The sequence below is a fragment of the Trifolium pratense genome, linkage group LG5 (genome assembly GCF_020283565.1).
Source record: "Trifolium pratense cultivar HEN17-A07 linkage group LG5, ARS_RC_1.1, whole genome shotgun sequence".
NCBI lineage: Eukaryota > Viridiplantae > Streptophyta > Magnoliopsida > Fabales > Fabaceae > Trifolium > Trifolium pratense.
The window spans coordinates 49,075,060-49,092,783 of NC_060063.1; the positions used below are offsets into that span (position 1 = coordinate 49,075,060).

Here is a 17,724-nt window from a genome sequence, read left to right on the forward strand (position 1 = left end):
GAAACAAAAATGATAAGAAAAAGAAAGCCGTGGATCCATCTAGAAACAAAAACAAGAGAAAAGAAAAAAAAGTACCTACCCCAAAAATGCATCTTCTGAGTTCTTTAATAAACTAACAGTAACACAAATAAATTGGCATTAAAATGGCATTTGTTCTAAGGTCAGTAGCAACAACAGCAGTAACTGCTGCTATTGCAACCTTAGCCTTTTCTTCATCATCTCACTCTCAACAATCCCCAAATCCTCCAAACACTGCCTTATCTTCCAATCCCAAATCCAATATCCCGTTACGCCTCGTCAAAACATTCGCTATCTCTCCTTCGCCTCTCATAATGGACCATAATCTCTCTTCTCAGGTTCTTAATTACTCATTCTTCTCTAATTTCACTCTTAATCACCTAATTAGTACCATCTAATCGTTTTTTTTTTAATTATCTTTTCTTTCAGTCACAAACCGATCATGATGTCTTGCCTGAGTTACTGGTAACATGTTTTTTCAGCTTCCTTAGTTATGCTAGATTGAATTTAAAATATTTAGTTTATAAATAATCGTTTGATTTTTTTTATTTTTTTTTATTTTTGTTGTTAATTTGATGTTTTAGACGGAGTATATGGTGGATATGAAATGCGATGGTTGTGTTAATGCGGTTAAAGATAAGCTGCAAACTATTAATGGTACGTCTTTTGTTTGGATAAACAGCTTATTTGCGAACATATAGTAGATAAGCGCTTATGTAGAAGCTTACATAAGTTATTTTTATTAGAAAAAATTAATATATGCTACATACAAGCTGTTTTCATAAGCTATATTGAAGAACTTATGAAAATTGTCATAAAACTGTTTTTAATAAGTTATCCCAAATATTCTCACAAAACTTATATTAGTAGATAAGCTCAAACAAGACAATTCAATCATGGCCTTAAAGTGCTTATACCTGCATAATTTATTTATACTTTCAGAGTGATTGGAATCAGCAAAGAAAACATTGAATTTAATTGGATTTATTTGATTTGATTATCCATAAATCATGTTTATTTATTCAAAACCAATCTGATTTTGAGTGATTTTAATTTTTATAGGATTTTGATTCCTATTTATAACTTAAGCATAATAAGACTCGTTTGTAAAGTCCCTGAGCTTTTCATTTATGTGCTCTCACTTTTTATAGGAATCAAGAACGTGGAGGTGGACTTGAGCAATCAGGTTGTTAGGATTCTTGGTTCAACACCGGTAAAAACTATGACTGAAGCTTTGGAGCAGACTGGTAGAAAAGCTCGATTAATTGGACAAGGCGTGCCAGAAGGTTCATCACTCATTTTCTTGCTTTATCATGATTTTTGGTTGCCAATTTATAAAAGTATTAGTAAATCTTACTTTTATTAGCTGAAATTTTATTACTATGACCTTTTATAGTATGTTCATAGTCTTGTTCGAATCTTGGCTTGAATAATCCTTGGTCATACTTGTTTTCCGGCCGAACTTTGGATTACCAGTACCTTTTCGCTTGGGAACTGGAGGGTTAAGACAAAAAAAAAATGTTAATTGTCTTGTTGGCTTGCACGTGAGATTATGCGGGATAGGATTAGAAATGACAACATTAGAGAGAGGTTTGGAGTAGCACGAGCACCTATCGTAGAAAAGAGGGTGGAAACTCAGCTTAGGTAGTTTCGGCATGTATAGAGAAGACATGTAGATTCTATTGTGAAGAGAGTAATATCGGATGGAGAGTAGTCAAAACATTAGAGGCAGGCAAAGATCTAGAGATTAATTAGTTGGATATATGACGTTGTTTGATCCATGTAGCCAACTCCGCTTAGTGGGATAACACATGGTTGTTGTTGTTAGCTTGCACATGAGATTGTAAGATATGCCAAATTGAAGGTTAGGGCTTGCTTCAAATAGGTTTATTCCTAAATTTTATTTATTTCAATAATGATTGGTGTATAATATTAACAAATGAGTATATTAGAAAGTTTACTGTGGTGACAGTCTCACTGCTGCACAATATTCATTTCCTTTTGGCAGTCCCCTCATCAGTTAGACATATTTTATTTTAGTTCAGAAGATACAGCAATTTTCTTCATCATCAAATGAATGTATATACTATTATATAACCGAACATCAAATAGATTACACTGTACCCCTATTAACATTGAAAGTGTTGCTGGTGCTGCATTCTCATCGAACCTAGGTTTCTTTTACGTTTGATTTGTCTTTGCTTATTGGTTCCGATTCCAATGTCATATTTATATAAACCCACCACCAGAGGCTTTTACACCAAATTTCAAATTTTTATGTCTGCTGTACTACTTAGATATTCAATGACCTTTTTCTATTATTTCTATCCTTGTTCTTTGTTAGCTTTTATTTTGTTTTATTTAAAGAGGTGCATCAGTTTCTTTTTACTGGAGTAGTTGAAGATCTTATGTAGAAATTTATTTATACTTATGATCGATAGATAGTAATAATAGAGTAAAACAAGGAAAGCTAGATTTCTGTTTTCTCCACGCCCTTCAAGAATGATTGTATTAATTTTCTTTGATCAATTGTTTGTTCATCAGTGAAAGTGAGCTATCGAGTGTTTTGTTATACAATGAAGGAAACTGCTGGGTTTTGCACAGCTGGTAGCTTAGTTTGTCCGGGAAAATTGACTTTGTATCTCATGAATTACTACGATTTGTACATTCATCCATCCTACTCTCAACATGTTTGCCCCCTCTGTTATAGGAACTTTTTTGTATGCTCTCTTTATTGACCCTAGTATGACAGACCTTGTTTTTGCTTAGACTGCAGCAGATGCTAGATAATTTATCAATTTTTGTGCCCCTGGAAAAAAAAAAAATTGAAGAAGCCCTGGAAAAAAATATTTGTCTAGTTGCATGATGATATCTTTATTTCGTTGAATTTGTTATCATTGTTGTAGCACTCATTACACAATAAGCAACTCAAATTCAATTAATTGTTTTCGCTGTTTCAGGTGTCATATACTCTTATTAATACAATAATACTGACTACTCTGAATCTTTCTTTTGCTTTACAGACTTCTTAATATCTGCTGCTGTTTCCGAATTCAAAGGTCCGGAAATTTTTGGTGTTGTTCGCCTGGCTCAAGTAAATATGGAACTAGCTAGAATTGAAGCAAACTTCAGCGGGCTGTCACCGGGGAAGCATTCTTGGTCTATCAACGAGTTTGGTGATCTGACTAGAGGTGCAGCGAGCACCGGTAAAGTGTTCAATCCATTAAACGAGGAAAAAACTAAAGAGGTTTGTTTTTTCCTATACCTTCTAGACAATCTCTGTTTTACCTAAAATTTGCTTTTAAGAATTGATGACTGGTATAAATGTTACTTATAAACACTAAAATGGATAGGATGCTGAATTATTGTTCCAAATCATAAAGTATATGGATGCATCACGATGTCTTGTATAGTTCTTTGAAAAATTTTGTAATTGATATTTTGGCAGTTATTAGTTAATTAACCTTTTAAGTGAGGATGATAAAGTTGGTAGTAGCATATAAACTATTCAAATTCTATGTTCCAAAATGATTTTACAAACTGAGAGTTAGTTTATAAGCTATGTTAATGATTTCAATTTTCAAACACGACTTAAGGAGGTTGTTTGATTGGATCTTCAGCCACTTGGTGACCTGGGAACACTAGATGCTAATGAAAAGGGAGAGGCCTTCTACACCGGGGTCAAAGAAAAGTTGAGGGTAGCTGATCTTATTGGACGAGCTATTGTGGTATATGCAACTGAAGACAAATCAGAACCTGGTATAGCTGCTGCGGTGGTTGCTAGAAGTGCAGGAGTTGGCGAGAACTACAAGAAACTCTGTACATGTGATGGCACCACGATATGGGAGGCAAGTGACAGAGATTTTGTTGCTAGCAAGTTCTGAAAAGTTTACAGAAAACATTGTAATTTAGTTGTCTTGTGGCTCTCCTACACCTCAAATTTGGAGAAGTTTTTGTATACCATTTTGCACATACGATACTTGTTACATAAATTGAAGTTATTTTCGTGGACAACGTTGTTTTAACTTTTAAGGATAGTCTATTTTATTCCTTTCTTTCCTTTATGATGATGATTGTTGTTTCAAAATTATTTGGGTACATATTTGTTTCAATGTGTTGCAACAAAGCTTATGTACATACATGTATAAGATTATTTGTTCCTTTCACAATAGGAATCACGAATTACACTCAGAAACTACAAAATATCATCTGTAAAATTCTGAACTCTCATTATCCTTTTATAAGGCAATTGAAATTAGTCTGCCAATCCTGCAAAACTCTATAGATAGTAAAATCTTATCTTTAATTGCATTAGAAAAAAATTGATCAAATAATGCAAAGTCAAATCTGTTGGATCATGATTCCATTTGAAAAATTCCAATTCTTTAGTCGTTGATTTTGGTACTGTAGCTTGAATGATACTTTTTTCAACTCTCGGCACTATCACCTAAGTGGAAACACAACCCCATTACTTAAGTGAAAAAATAACCCCGAATAAATTTGTTACAAAATCTTTATTTTTCTGTATAAAAGGCTAAATTGCAGTTTTGGCCCCCCATGTTTCATAATTGTGCGATTTTGGCCCCCCACGTTTCATAATTGTGCGATTTTGGCCCCCCACGTTTCAAATATGCGATTTTGGCCCCCCACGTTTCATAATTGTGCGATTTTGGCCCCCACGTTTCAAATGTGCGATTTTGGTCCCCCACGTTTGCCCCCTTTTGCATTTCTTGGTCACCGTTGACTATTTTGACCAAAAAATTGATGACATGAAACATTTTTTACACGTGTCTTAATTGTATTGGTCAACCAAAATTTATTATTATTTTTTTTTAAAAAAAAAGGATAGGTCACGTGACTTTTTCAATAACATTATTCTCCACCACAAATATTATGTTGATGCACTTGCTTCTACCAAATTCTCATTAATTGGTTTCAAGAATTGATTATGCTATATTGAAAAATCAGAATCTAAAAACTTGATCTCATTAATTGGTTTAACAAAAAAATCATAATTCAAAATATTTCAAATTCAAAATATTCATTCATTATACAAAAGGACATTGCCGGAAAAAAAAATTAACCCCCAAAAAAAAAAAAATCACGTGACCTTTCCTTGATTATTTTTTTTAAAAAATAATAATAAATTTTGGTTGGCCAATACAATTAAGACACGTGTAAAAAATATTCCATGTCATCAATTTTTTGGTCAAAATAGTCAACGGGGACCAAGAAATGCAAAATGGGGCAAACGTGGGGGACCAAAATCGCACATTTGAAACGTGAGGGGCCAAAATCGCACAATTATGAAACGTGGGGGGCTAAAATCGCACATTTAAAACATGGGGGGCCAAAATCGCACAATTATGAAACGTGGGGGGCCAAAACTGCAATTTAGCCACTTGCATTAGTTCTTTTCAATTTCTTGTGATACAGGCTATGCATATTAGGTCTTCTAGATTTTAGGGTTATACCAGACAGACAGACTCGACCTTCTATGAGATTGTTGCATTGCATTGTAGGTTTCCTTTGTATTAGATCCTATTGTTGCTTATATTATTTGTTCTAAAATAGGTTCATGAAAACAAGAATTAAAATGAAATAAGCATTTTACATTATTATTAGCAAAAATATACTAACAGAACAACAAAACGAGAGCCCTCGATGGCTAATATGTTTTGTTTCCACTGATAAGAAATCATCAAAATAGTGCTGTTGCATCTCATTCACTGAGTGGTCTTCAAATTTGAGTTTTTCCAATTTGGTCTTCTAATGGTGTGTGGATAATATGAAGAGTGGTCTAATCTATAAGTTTAGGAGAAGTGCTAATAACAAACTCTCAAACACACTCTTTTGAGCACACTAGCAACTATTGGTCCACGTCACCCTTTTTTTAATAATATCCAAAACGTGCTAACTGGCTAACCGACTCTGCAAGCATAGAAACACTGTTGTTTAGTTTTTTTTTTTTTAAAGGTTTCTTCTCCACCTTTCTCAAGCACACCACCAGATCTCAACAAAACAAAACATGTGAAGACGATACAATGAACAGTCTGATAGAATTTTTTCCAATATATAAGCTGTATGCATTATGCAACCTGGATAAGAAGCCAAGACATAAAAATGAAAATTATAAGAAATCAACCAGAGCAAAGTGTCTCCAGCAATTTCTCTTCTATTTTTAATCTTTGGCAAAGAGTCTTTGCTCTGCGTAGCATTACAATTAGTTTGCCAAAGAAGGCAACAACCCTTCTTTCTTTGCCATTTCTAACAGTGCAACAGCCACTAGAACCTTGCAATCTGCTGTAGCACGCCAAAGATTCTTGTATGGTACAACATGCACCTTAATCAGCTCCCCGTGTTCACGAAGACCAGTCTCTTTACCCTGTAAATGTGTGATAATCTCTTTATCAACACGCCTTCTGCACATAAAGATACTGATCTCTTCGTCACACCCTCCCTAACAACAAAAAAGAAAAGGAGAAAAAAAGTATGAAAATAAGATATTTATAAGAACGAACTTTGACAGCTGAATGTACAATAATATGAGACTAGTACTGAGATAATTTCAACAGTTTCGAAGTAAAACTGTTCAATATTTTAGTAGTCAATTCATTTGATACAAAGTTTACTCAGATCAGCCTAAAACGACCTGAAGTTTAACTGCATGCTCATTGATTGTTAAATGCGACGACAAAATGTAAGCTAAGAATATCATGATACTAAACTATACTGATAAGATCATGCAAAACTTTGAGATGCATAAGAAATGATATTATTAGCTTTTCTATTTTTTGAAAATCACAACTATTGGGAAATCACGGATCATGAAAGCAAAGAGTGCAATAGGTTCTCAGTCAAAAAGCTCGATATATACAGGAGAGGGGAAAACTGTGCATCCAGTTGAAGAGTCCAGGAAAGTAGTAAGGTCAACCATGTCTTCTACATGTAACTTGATGCCTGTCTCTTCTTCAACCTGTCGGAGTCACAACTTCACGAAGTCACAAGAATAGTATTGTGAAAGTTGTTATTTCAATACGAAAGGCAAATAAATGTGTTTGCCATGGAACTATAAAGTCCATTAGTGATGCAAATAAAAAATGCACTTTCAATACAGCTAGAAAGTTAGAGTAACAGACCTCCCGAACTGCAGTGCCTACAATATCACCTTTGTCGTCTTCCAACATTCCAGCAGGCAATTCCAAAATAATTCTTCCCACAGGAACTCTTGCCTTATAAATAAGAATATTCAGCATAAGAATAGGCATGAAATGAAATTCCAGATATAACTGCTTTGTTTTATTAAAAATAATGAAAATGCTATGGAACAGTAATTCCTTGTATTTATAGTAATTGTGTGTGTAATACACATGAATTCATTTGAACATAGTCTTGTTTTTTGCCTTCTCAACATGATATCTAACAGGAGTCAACTCTAATTCATGAAACTTTATGGACCCACTATTCATTAGCAAAATTTTATCGCCTGATACTATGTCTCATCTCTAGTTTCTTATCTCAACCTTTGTTTCCCGAACCATAATGTTCTTTTCGGCCACTTACAGGCAGAGTCACTTTTAGATCCAAAGTGATACAAAAACAAAACAAAATCATCTCATCCGCTCGAATATCTCCTTTGACTGACCTTGCAAAGGACATCAGAATGTCGTAATTTGCACGTTGAAATAAATTAAAACAACTCCATGAAAAGGTCTCATCTATGAAAAACAAGAATCAAGTTGTCGGATACTCAAATGTTGATTGGGAGAGAATTGCTATTGATGAGATATCCATTTCCTGGTATTGTATATTCACTAGGGCTAATGTTAATTCCTAAAAACAAGAAATAAAATCACGACGCCAAGTCAAGAAGAAAAGCATAATATAGAGACATGAACATGTGAGTTCATCTGGCTCATATATTTACTGTAGAAACTGTGATTTAAGGTTATGCAAATTATACTAATTTTAGATAATCGAATTGTAGGGCATATCGCCTAAAGTATAGTGATTCAAGAGAGGAATAAGCAGAGTGAGATAGATTGACAATTGACATTTCATTAGAGAGATAATTTTATGTGGAAGCATCGCCACTAGTCTAAATAAACAAGTAGATGTTTTCACCAAGTCTTTTAGGGTCCCATATATGTTATGTATGTAAGAAGTTTGGTGTATATGATCTATATGTTTTAGTTTGACGGGGGAGTACTATATATAATGAACATAGGTTGATAGGGCAGTTACGGCTATAGTAACATGCAAACATACTAATATGATAGCATACCTTATTTATTGCGTCATACACACACACACACACACACACAATAAAGCTATGCTGTTTAATACACACAGATTCAGTCATACACCCGTTCCTTTTTATTTTACTCAACAAGCATAGAACGAACATTGCAAGAATCCAACATTTACCTGTTCAGTAAGAACAACGTAAGTCTCACCCTCCGATTCCAGAAGTATCAGCACGGCCACAGCTGGTCCTCTTGCAAATACAATACCTGGAACCTGATCATGATTTAATTTACTATAAAAAGAAAGAAATCAGCATTAGGTGAACTAAATGTAGATAGATAAACTAATAAAGATTTGGTATATGAAAGATCCAATATCTAGCATATCCTGGGTTCCGAGGATTTTAGATCATAAGACAGATGTTTGCAATTTTGATACAAGTAAAATAGGAATCTCAAATCCCTCATGACTTCCAAAAGAAGTACGTGCATAGGCATGTAATGAACTTTCAAGCATATGGAAATTGCATGTCCCAGCATATTATACCCTCTTTGATGGACATTTAAAATTGCTAAGTACAATAAGAAGGCACAAGACATTCCTGATTGTACCAAACACGGGAATCCTATATACTTGGCTTAAAGTGTAAGATAAATATGATTCAAACTTTTCCTGAGCTTTTGATTTCTAAAGTGAGTAATCCACTCTAGATATTGTAGCACAACAAAGAACAAGAACCAATTCCACCAATTTGTTATCATTGATTTTTTATTTAAATAGGAATCTATCAACAACATCAACAAATAGAATGTTTAGGGTGTTATCATTGAATTTTTTATCTAATCCAATTATTCCGTAAACCCTTAAAACTTGAAGAATCGTTGCTTGGTACTTCTTTTGGAGTACCACCATTAAAAACTTTCATTTCTCATACGATATGATGGTCCAACTTTTTTTGATGTCGCTGCTATTACTGACCACAAACTTTATGGTGAAGTCATTGACCATTCCATATCCACCAACACTTCATTCTCACCTCATAAAATTCTCACTAGTTTCACAAAATACATTGAAAATTTTCACGATGGAGAAATCAAAGCTACTAGTTCTTTGGTAGAAAATGCTTGTGTGTTGGTTGATTTTATTTGTGAAAATTTATTCGGCCGCACTTTGGCGAAAGAGCTTGATTAGTTTTAAAGGACGAACTCACACTTAGACGATTGTAATCCTTTTGGGAAAAAGAAGTGAGAGCATGTTGACGCGGAAAAAAAAAGATTTGATTGGTTGAGATTGATTTTAAGCGGAGGACGAATATTCGACCGAAAGCGAAGTGTCTACCTCGTTCTCGAATATTCGGGGAAGCGTCGGGTGTCTACCCAATTTTTCCTTTTTCACTCGCAAAAAGTTTGATTATTACTATTTTTATTAAATTAAATAAATCACAAAAAAGAAAGTCTGTACGTGGATACAGCAAAGAAAATAATAAAAAAACAAAAGGGTCAAAACAGAAGCTGCAGTGCACGTGAATCAATCCAAAAGGAGGAATTTATAATTTCGCTCATCAAGAGCATTCAAGCAGGTCAAGACTCGGATCAGAACATATCACGTATGAAAGGAAATTCAAATTTCCTTCATCAAGTGCATTGAAGCAGAATAATATAGAGAAGTAGATCAAAACAAAAGGCACAACTTTACATTTCAGTCATAAACCAGAGTAAATGGTAGAGATTCATATATTTATAAGCAGAGGGATTAAGTTTCTTGATTTTGATTTGGATATGAATCTCTACCATTGTTTATGACTGAAATGTAAAGTTGCCCTTTTGTTTTGATCTGCATCTCTGTATTATTCTGCTTCAATGCACTTGATGAAGGAAATTTGAATTTCTTTTCATATGTTCTGATCTGAGCCTTGACCCGCTTGAATGCTCTTGATGAGCGAAATTCCCCCTTTTGGATTGATTCACGCGCACTGCAACTTCTGTTTTGACCCTTTTATTTTTTTATTATTATTATTTTCTTTGATGTATCCATGTTCAGACTTTTTTTTTTTGTGATTTATTTAATTTAATAAAAATAGTAATAATAAAACTATTTGCGAGTGAAAAAGGAAAAATTGGGTAGACACCCGACGCTTCGCCGATTATTCGAGAACGAGGTAGACACTTCGCTTTCGGTCGAATATCCGTCCTCTGCTTAAAATCAATCCAAATATTTTTTGTGACTTTTAATATAATTATATAAAAATAAAAGCTGAATAATTTAACTACAAGAAACAAACTAACAATAAAACTAATAAAATAAAACTCAAGAGTGCCAAAAATAAAAATACGAGAAAAAACAAATAAAAGGATCCCAATAGGACTCATACTCATAACCTTGTGTTCATACGCGCTTGTAAAGTCTCCCCATTACCAAACAAGCTAACACACACATTTGAAAGGGAATTGCATCATAACACTTAAAAGGAAAGTCAAAATTTGGGGTGTGACATATGGCCACACTATTGCATAGAGAAACAAAATTAGCAATAAGGTGTTTGTTGGTGCAAACAGACCTGATGCAAAAAACACAAACACGCAACCAAAAGAGAAGAAAAACAATATGTTCCTCATCAAAACTTCAATGTCTGACTCATGAAAAGTTTCCGTGAATTTGGTGAAACTAATGGGAATTGTGTGAGGTGAGAATGGAGTGTCAATGAGTATAGAATGGTCAATGACTTCATCATTATATCTAAGGCCAGTAATTGGCATAAAAAAAAGTTGGACCCATCATACCATATGAAAAATGAAGTTATTACTGCTGGTACTCCAAAAGCAAAAAGAAGCACCGAGCAATGAGTTGCATACTGTATTTCAGAAATCCCATGTAACTCTAAAACGATTGTCAACTCTCTGTATTGATTAAGTATGTCACTGCTTTTCCTGTCAAAATTACATTTCATGCATTTACTTTGATGTTTCTTACTTTCCTGCAATTTTACATGTTTTCCTTTACTTTTCTGCACTTTAATTTACGTTTCACAGCAATTTACATTCCTTACACTTTACTTTTCTGTCAAACTAAATCTTTTCCATTAATGCAATGTACTTTGTGCATTTTACAGATTTCATGTTTTCTTCTTTTATTTCAAGTTATTTTACTTACAAAAACTATTTACATTCAAGTCATTTTCTTTTCTACATTAAAACCAACTATTGTTCATTGTTTATCATGATCAAGTCCATCGACAATTTGAAATTCATATAAATTTTATGAACTTTGAACAAATTTGAACCAGACTGCATATGCATTAAATGCATTGAAACTTACGTTTTAACTTGTTCAAGATTCCACACTAAACATTCTAACTGTTGATGTTGTTGATAGATTCATATTCAAATAATAAAAAAGCAACGGTAACAAATTGGCACAATAACCATAGTCAGTGTTCACATAATATTTAGAGAAACGGATAGGAAATTAGGCATATGGACATGGTTCTGCTCAATGATGTAATTGAGAAATGAAAACTCCGCTAGAGACTAATAACGAAAATATGATATGTAAATAGTATGAAACCTTATTCCCTGTGTCTTTGTCAAAAATCTCAGCTTTGAACTTGAGAAACCCAATGCGTTTTCCAAACATGTCTACTCCCTGTATGTGACAAAACAAATCCGCCAAACTTTGTTATAATGATTTTAGTATAAATGAATGAACAAACCAGGAATATAAATTATTGTCAAAAAAAAAAAAAACCAGGAATATAAATTGAATATCCTTTTAATTAAATTGCCACGCAACCAGTTCCCGAAATCCAAATTATCAGAAACAGACAAACAGTGTGCTTGCTGATGGTTTGCAAATCTCTTTTTTGACAACAGTTTGCAAATCTCTTCAAACTATATTTTCTGAATTGAGTAACTTCTATGAATTACAGTCTTAGTTAAATTCTCAGAATAATATATCGAAATAAAATATTCATCTTGACAATGTCAAATAAGTTTTTTCCATGTGTTCTGGACTTTAGGTAATGAAATACAGAGAAAACCTCTGCAAACCTCTTTACTCGACAAACTAACACAACAATCAAAGTTTTTTCCCACTAAGGTTGGCTCAGCCATATGGATCAGTAGAAGCCATAACATCCTGTACAAATCATATCAAAAATTTGACCACCGAATTCCAAATTATTTTTTATATATAACCTAGAAATTTATTCTAGAAATAAAAAGAGAAACCAAAAACTATAGTTTTCCATGGTTTTCCTTTACCTCTAGCTAATATGTGACCTGTTATCTTTCATCACTGGAATGTATTCCTTTTCTTCTCTAGAGCCTTACATTGAAACCTTTCTAGAGATTGTTTGTAGCATATGCTTTTTTCTTACAAAATGAAAACCATGTGTAAATATTTTCAATGCTACGAATATATTTTCATCAGTCTTTGTAAGAAAGATATAGCATTCATGTTTTAACTTCTCAACATAAAACCTAATTGATGAAGGAGCAATATCTTCCTCATAATATGAGATATGATGACTAGCAATATTCGTGCAAATTCTTAATCACGATGAGTTGGTATATGATCACTAGCATATCTCACATTGATTGCCTTATATCATTCAGCTTACACATTAAGCAATATACCTCACAATTAACACTAGAAAATCTCATATCATTATTTGTAATTATTTACAATTATTATTTTCCGGTGAAAATCATGACATCCTTATTTTTTTTGGTTACTAATCCCTCCGTCCCACAATGAGTGACCCAGTTGACTGGTTCACGCATGTCAATATATAACTTTGATGATTAATAGTGTATGATGATTAATAGTGTAGTTCAAATGGTAACTACCAAGGACATTATTGGAGTGGCCGGGGTTCGAACCCCATATTCCACATTTCTCCACATTTATATGTGTGAGAGTCTAGTCACTAGGCTACTTGACCCAAAAAAAATTTATAAAAAGTTGATATTTTGAAAATACTATCGAGACGAATCCAATAACATCTTATATGCTAATGTTTATTTTTTATTAGTAAAAAAATATGGTCAAACCAAAATGTGTGAATAGTGTGCAACAGTCAACTAGGTCACTCAATTTGGCACGGAGGGGGTACTTACTATGATATAGGTACGAAGTTTCTACCATCTCGACTTTTCTCATAAACATAGAAATTATAACATCTCATATCATATTTATAGTCAATAACTTAGTAATTAATTACCTGAATAAGAACTTGACTCAGTGTCATTGTACCATTGGCTAAAATCCCATTCTCAGCTTGCAAGTTATGCAACCACTGCTTAAATAAAGAAGAATCAATAGCACTCCTACAAGAGCAAAAAGATTGCATTAGTTAATCTACTAATCTGGGGGTGTATTCAATTGGGATTTGGATGGATTTTAAAAGACTTTTTTATGATTAAAAAATCTTGTGGTATTCAATCAAGATTTTTATGAAATCTAAATAAGTTTTGTGGTATTCAATTGAGACAATCAAGATTTTTTTTTCAATGCAACGAAATCCGTTGGTATTCAATTGAGATTTCTCTGAACTTATGAAATGTCTCTTGGTATTCAAAAATCCACAGATTTTGATGGATTCTTTTGTGGAGTGGATTTTGAGAGACTTTTTGATTAAAAATACACATAAAACACTCATCTAACAATCTGAATCAAACCCTCAAGACTTTCAAGACTTTTTTCTTTTGCCTGCAGACTACCCTCATGTTCTTTCTTAAAATTTCAATCGATTTTTTATGCATATTGGCCACGCAGAGAACTGCTCTCATTTAACTTGAATCAATATTGTATTGTTGATGCTATATAGCCACACAAATCAAACAAGCAACACGATTCATATATATATATATATATATATATATATATATATGATATGCAGATTTTTTTTTATTTGAATCATATATAGGATGAATATAGGGTTAAAGACTATATGCAATAGCCTTACAGCAACATGATTTTACAATTTACAAAATGATTCGTTGTAATTTTTTCGATTCATATTGTTGTTGTTTTTTCTTCAATTTCTTTTGTTAATTGTTATGGTGTTATTGTTATTGTTGTTGCCAAAAAATAATAATTTCTTTTATTAAAATTTATTGATTCTTTTAAAATTTTCCTAATATACAAAAGTTTCCTAATATATAAAGTATTATGAAATCTTGATTGTAAAAAGTTTTTGAAAAAAATCTCTCAAAATTCATTCAAATCATGTGTTAAAAATCTTGATTGTAAAAAAGTCTTTCTAAAAAAGTCTTTATAATCTCACAAAATCAATATAGTCCAACAAAATCTTATAAAATCATCAAGACTTTTTTTGCCAAGATTGTCTCATGAAATCTCAATCCAATACACCCCCTAATCATTCAAAAAAATAACATGACACGTAATACATTACCACATATCAATTACAAAAACTTTGTTCATCGAAAATGCTTCCATCATAATAAATTTTACATATATCAATTGAAAACTTGTAAGTATAATATGATTACCAGAAATCGGAAGATGAGACACCGGGAGCAGCGAGAATTTGAACGGGTTCGGACTGTTTACTCGGTAGAGTGATAGAGTGAGTCAGTGACGGTGACTCGATGGACATTTTGCAGAAGAAACTGTTTTTCTTCTTAGAAATGAAATTAGGGGCGTGAAGCGGTTTTAAGATTTTCAATGCAGCTGATATACTGCGAATTGAAGTCACAGCCATTGAAGCTTAAGCTTCTGCGTCACCAAGAAGAGAAAGAAGAAGAATCGCTGCTATTGGGCCTCCAATTATTAAAATGGATTAATTGGGCTTTCGGAAAAAATAATTCTCAAACAAACAAACAAAAAAAAATCAAAATGTATTTTTCGTATGCGATTTTTGTCCCTAATAAATCCTTACGATTTGCTCTTATAATATCATATTTATTTTAGTTCCTCATTTTTTAATTTTTTATCAGCCTTTTAGTTCCTCATTTTGACACATCACACAAAAAATGTGATGTAGCATTGAATCTATTGACTAAACCATTATGACGTAGGATTTTGACGTTGACTTAGCTTTTTTTTGTTTATGTTTTTTAATTATTTTTTAGAGGGATATGAATTTTTTGTTCTGCAACTTTTTCTACTGAAAGCGGAATTGGATAGTGAAAAACTAGAGGCTTAAATGTGTGGTGTTTGATGGAGAAGGCGGCCATTGCGTGACAAGAAGAAGATCAAAGGTTATGCGAGGGAAAAGAGAAACTAAAACCGTGTTGTGAGAGAGATAAGGAAGCAAAGGCGGGTGAATGAAGGATGTATGTGGTGGCGGTGGGGCTTAAGAGGTTGTCGGTGGTAGGGAGGGAGAAATTCCAATAATGGGAGATGAGTGAAAAATTATCTGATGATGAAAAAAATTGAAGGATTAATTATGTATCGAAACTTATTTGATTTGGAATGAAAAAGTGCAAATTGTTGGGTTTGAACTTTGAATGTTTTGGGTTTTTTTTTTCTTTCTTGAAGATAATGAAAGGTTTATGAGGTTTATATGTTTTAAAATTATAGTTCATGGACATTTATGTCTTTTCACACTATTTTTAAATTTTCTTTTATGAATTAGGCAAAAAAAATGTCAAGTCAATGTTCCTTACACGTGTGGAAGTGGTATAGTCAGCAAATTTTAGCCACGTCAGCATTTTTAGTGACATATCCATACGAGAGACTAATATAATAAATTGAATATTACAAGAGTAAAATAAAAGCTTTTTTTCTGGACTAAAACCCAAATTCATCCATATTACAAGAACGAAAAGCATATTTTACAAACAAAAAAAAATTGAGAACTGAGGTGAGGTGTTGGTGGTGATATTTTGATCGATTTTTAGTCAAAAAATTATTTGTTTCAAAGATAAAATAACTAATGGTTTGGTTGGTTTTTATGACTAATTGAAAAAATCTGACTTAATTTGTAGTATTGACTTGATTTTTGGATATCCAAATATGTATGCATTTTGGTTTTGAAAAATCAACCTAAAATTTGATCCGATCCAAGCGATTTTCTTAAAAGAACATCCGTACACATCGAAAAATATTTGATAAATAGTTTTTTAGAACGTTTTACAGTTTTAATTTGAATCGATTTGCATTTGAACGTCTCTACTCTAATTTATTTTTTATAGAGAAAGGAGAATTGTGAAAGAAAAAATAATGAAGAAGCGAGTGAAAAGAATATAGCACTTTGGGACGGAAGAATTACGAGGGATTCATTTTGTTCATAATGTAAATTTTACATAATATGGAGGAACCCAGAAAATTATATTGGAGGATGTTTTATGATAGTTTATATGAATTTCTTACCTTCAGTTTTGTTATAACCTTCTCAAAATAAAAAATATATTAATTATTTACACTTTTTTTTTTAAATATGGAAATTTATCTATTTTTCTCACCCAACATCCTCGTCTTCACTCTTAAGGGATTGACTTAATGTACCGGTACATTCAAATTATTCGAATATATTGTAGAAGCTTCCCAGGATTAAATGGAATAAATTGAACATATTAGTAAATTTTAAACAACTGAGGCATGTCTAATCGAAATATTTTTTCCACAAATTATTCCTTGGATTCCATATTTTCTCTATATACTCGTGCTACATCTCTAATATTACTCCCTTCAGTCTTAAATATAAGAGAACATATACTTTTTAGATACATTGAGAATTCAATGTATCTGGCCTATAATATAATCTATATAGCATTCAAGATTCTCAGAATTTCACTGTTTACAACAAAACTTAACGTTGGAACATGATGTATATTAGCCGTTCCTAACTACTCTCATTTGACTTGATCGTAAGCAACCAAATGGCAGAATAGAATACTAGTAATAGTAACTATAGTAACTCTAATTAAATTATTAGAGTTCTCCGTCTCTCTCATTCACACCCCACACTTTGACTCCATTGATTGAATCTTACAAAATCACGTTTTGGATCGTGAGATATGCCTACAATTTCAGTGTAGTGGTCAAAGGTCACGTATGTATGGTAAAATATCCACACACCCCCAAATACAATACAATACTACTAGAGGCGTTTATCTTTCTAAAATTTTGAATTATTAGAGTTGTGTAACTCTACACATTTTTTTTGTTGATAATCTTGGGACTAAACGGATTTGTTGACTTCCTACATCACCGACAAAAGAATTGTTAAACCTCTCCAAGTACTATAATTTCATTGAAATAGAGATCGTTGGATCTCAGTTCCATTATAAACCACAAAAAAAGCACGACAATAATCCATAAATTTTTGTTTCAAATGTGACAATTATGAGACGTTCGTATTTTATAATGCCACTTATATTAGTAGTATATATTTCAAACGAGTCATGGTCAAATGACATCAAGATGTCAAACTTAATAATACGACACATCTGATAATTATTTGCCAGATAATTATTTTACAAAATTGATCGT

General features: G+C 32.6%; 2 protein-coding genes across 2 annotated transcripts; one reads left to right on the top strand and one right to left on the bottom strand.

Annotated features, from left to right (window-relative positions):
* Positions 1–4,082, top strand: LOC123887235 (copper chaperone for superoxide dismutase, chloroplastic/cytosolic). The gene is made up of 6 exons (XM_045936514.1): positions 1–356; positions 448–483; positions 603–675; positions 1,170–1,304; positions 3,042–3,265; positions 3,639–4,082. Exons 1-6 carry the CDS (start codon positions 144–146, stop codon positions 3,900–3,902), a joined length of 945 nt encoding a protein of 314 aa, XP_045792470.1. The 5' UTR covers positions 1–143; the 3' UTR covers positions 3,903–4,082.
* A 1,983-nt stretch (positions 4,083–6,065) lies between these two features.
* Positions 6,066–15,112, bottom strand: LOC123887236 (nudix hydrolase 14, chloroplastic). Its single transcript, XM_045936515.1, has 7 exons — positions 14,778–15,112; positions 13,487–13,592; positions 11,830–11,907; positions 8,446–8,538; positions 7,158–7,250; positions 6,896–6,994; positions 6,066–6,478 (listed from the first exon to the last, which is right to left on the bottom strand). The coding sequence occupies exons 1-7, from the start codon at positions 14,987–14,989 to the stop codon at positions 6,242–6,244; spliced, it is 918 nt and encodes a 305-aa protein (XP_045792471.1). The 5' UTR covers positions 14,990–15,112; the 3' UTR covers positions 6,066–6,241.
* Positions 15,113–17,724: the final 2,612 nt, after the last annotated feature.

Coding starts and splice junctions, on each gene's coding strand:
- LOC123887235 (XM_045936514.1), top strand. CDS start 144: ATGGCATTTGTTCTAAGGTCAGTAGCAACAACAGCAGTAACTGCTGCT. Junction 676..1,169: donor TAAGCTGCAAACTATTAATG/GTACGTCTTTTG, acceptor CACTTTTTATAG/GAATCAAGAACGTGGAGGTG. Junction 3,266..3,638: donor ACGAGGAAAAAACTAAAGAG/GTTTGTTTTTTC, acceptor TTGGATCTTCAG/CCACTTGGTGACCTGGGAAC.
- LOC123887236 (XM_045936515.1), bottom strand. CDS start 14,989: ATGGCTGTGACTTCAATTCGCAGTATATCAGCTGCATTGAAAATCTTA. Junction 6,995..7,157: donor TAGGCACTGCAGTTCGGGAG/GTCTGTTACTCT, acceptor TGACTCCGACAG/GTTGAAGAAGAGACAGGCAT. Junction 6,479..6,895: donor GCACAGTTTTCCCCTCTCCT/GTATATATCGAG, acceptor TTTTGTTGTTAG/GGAGGGTGTGACGAAGAGAT.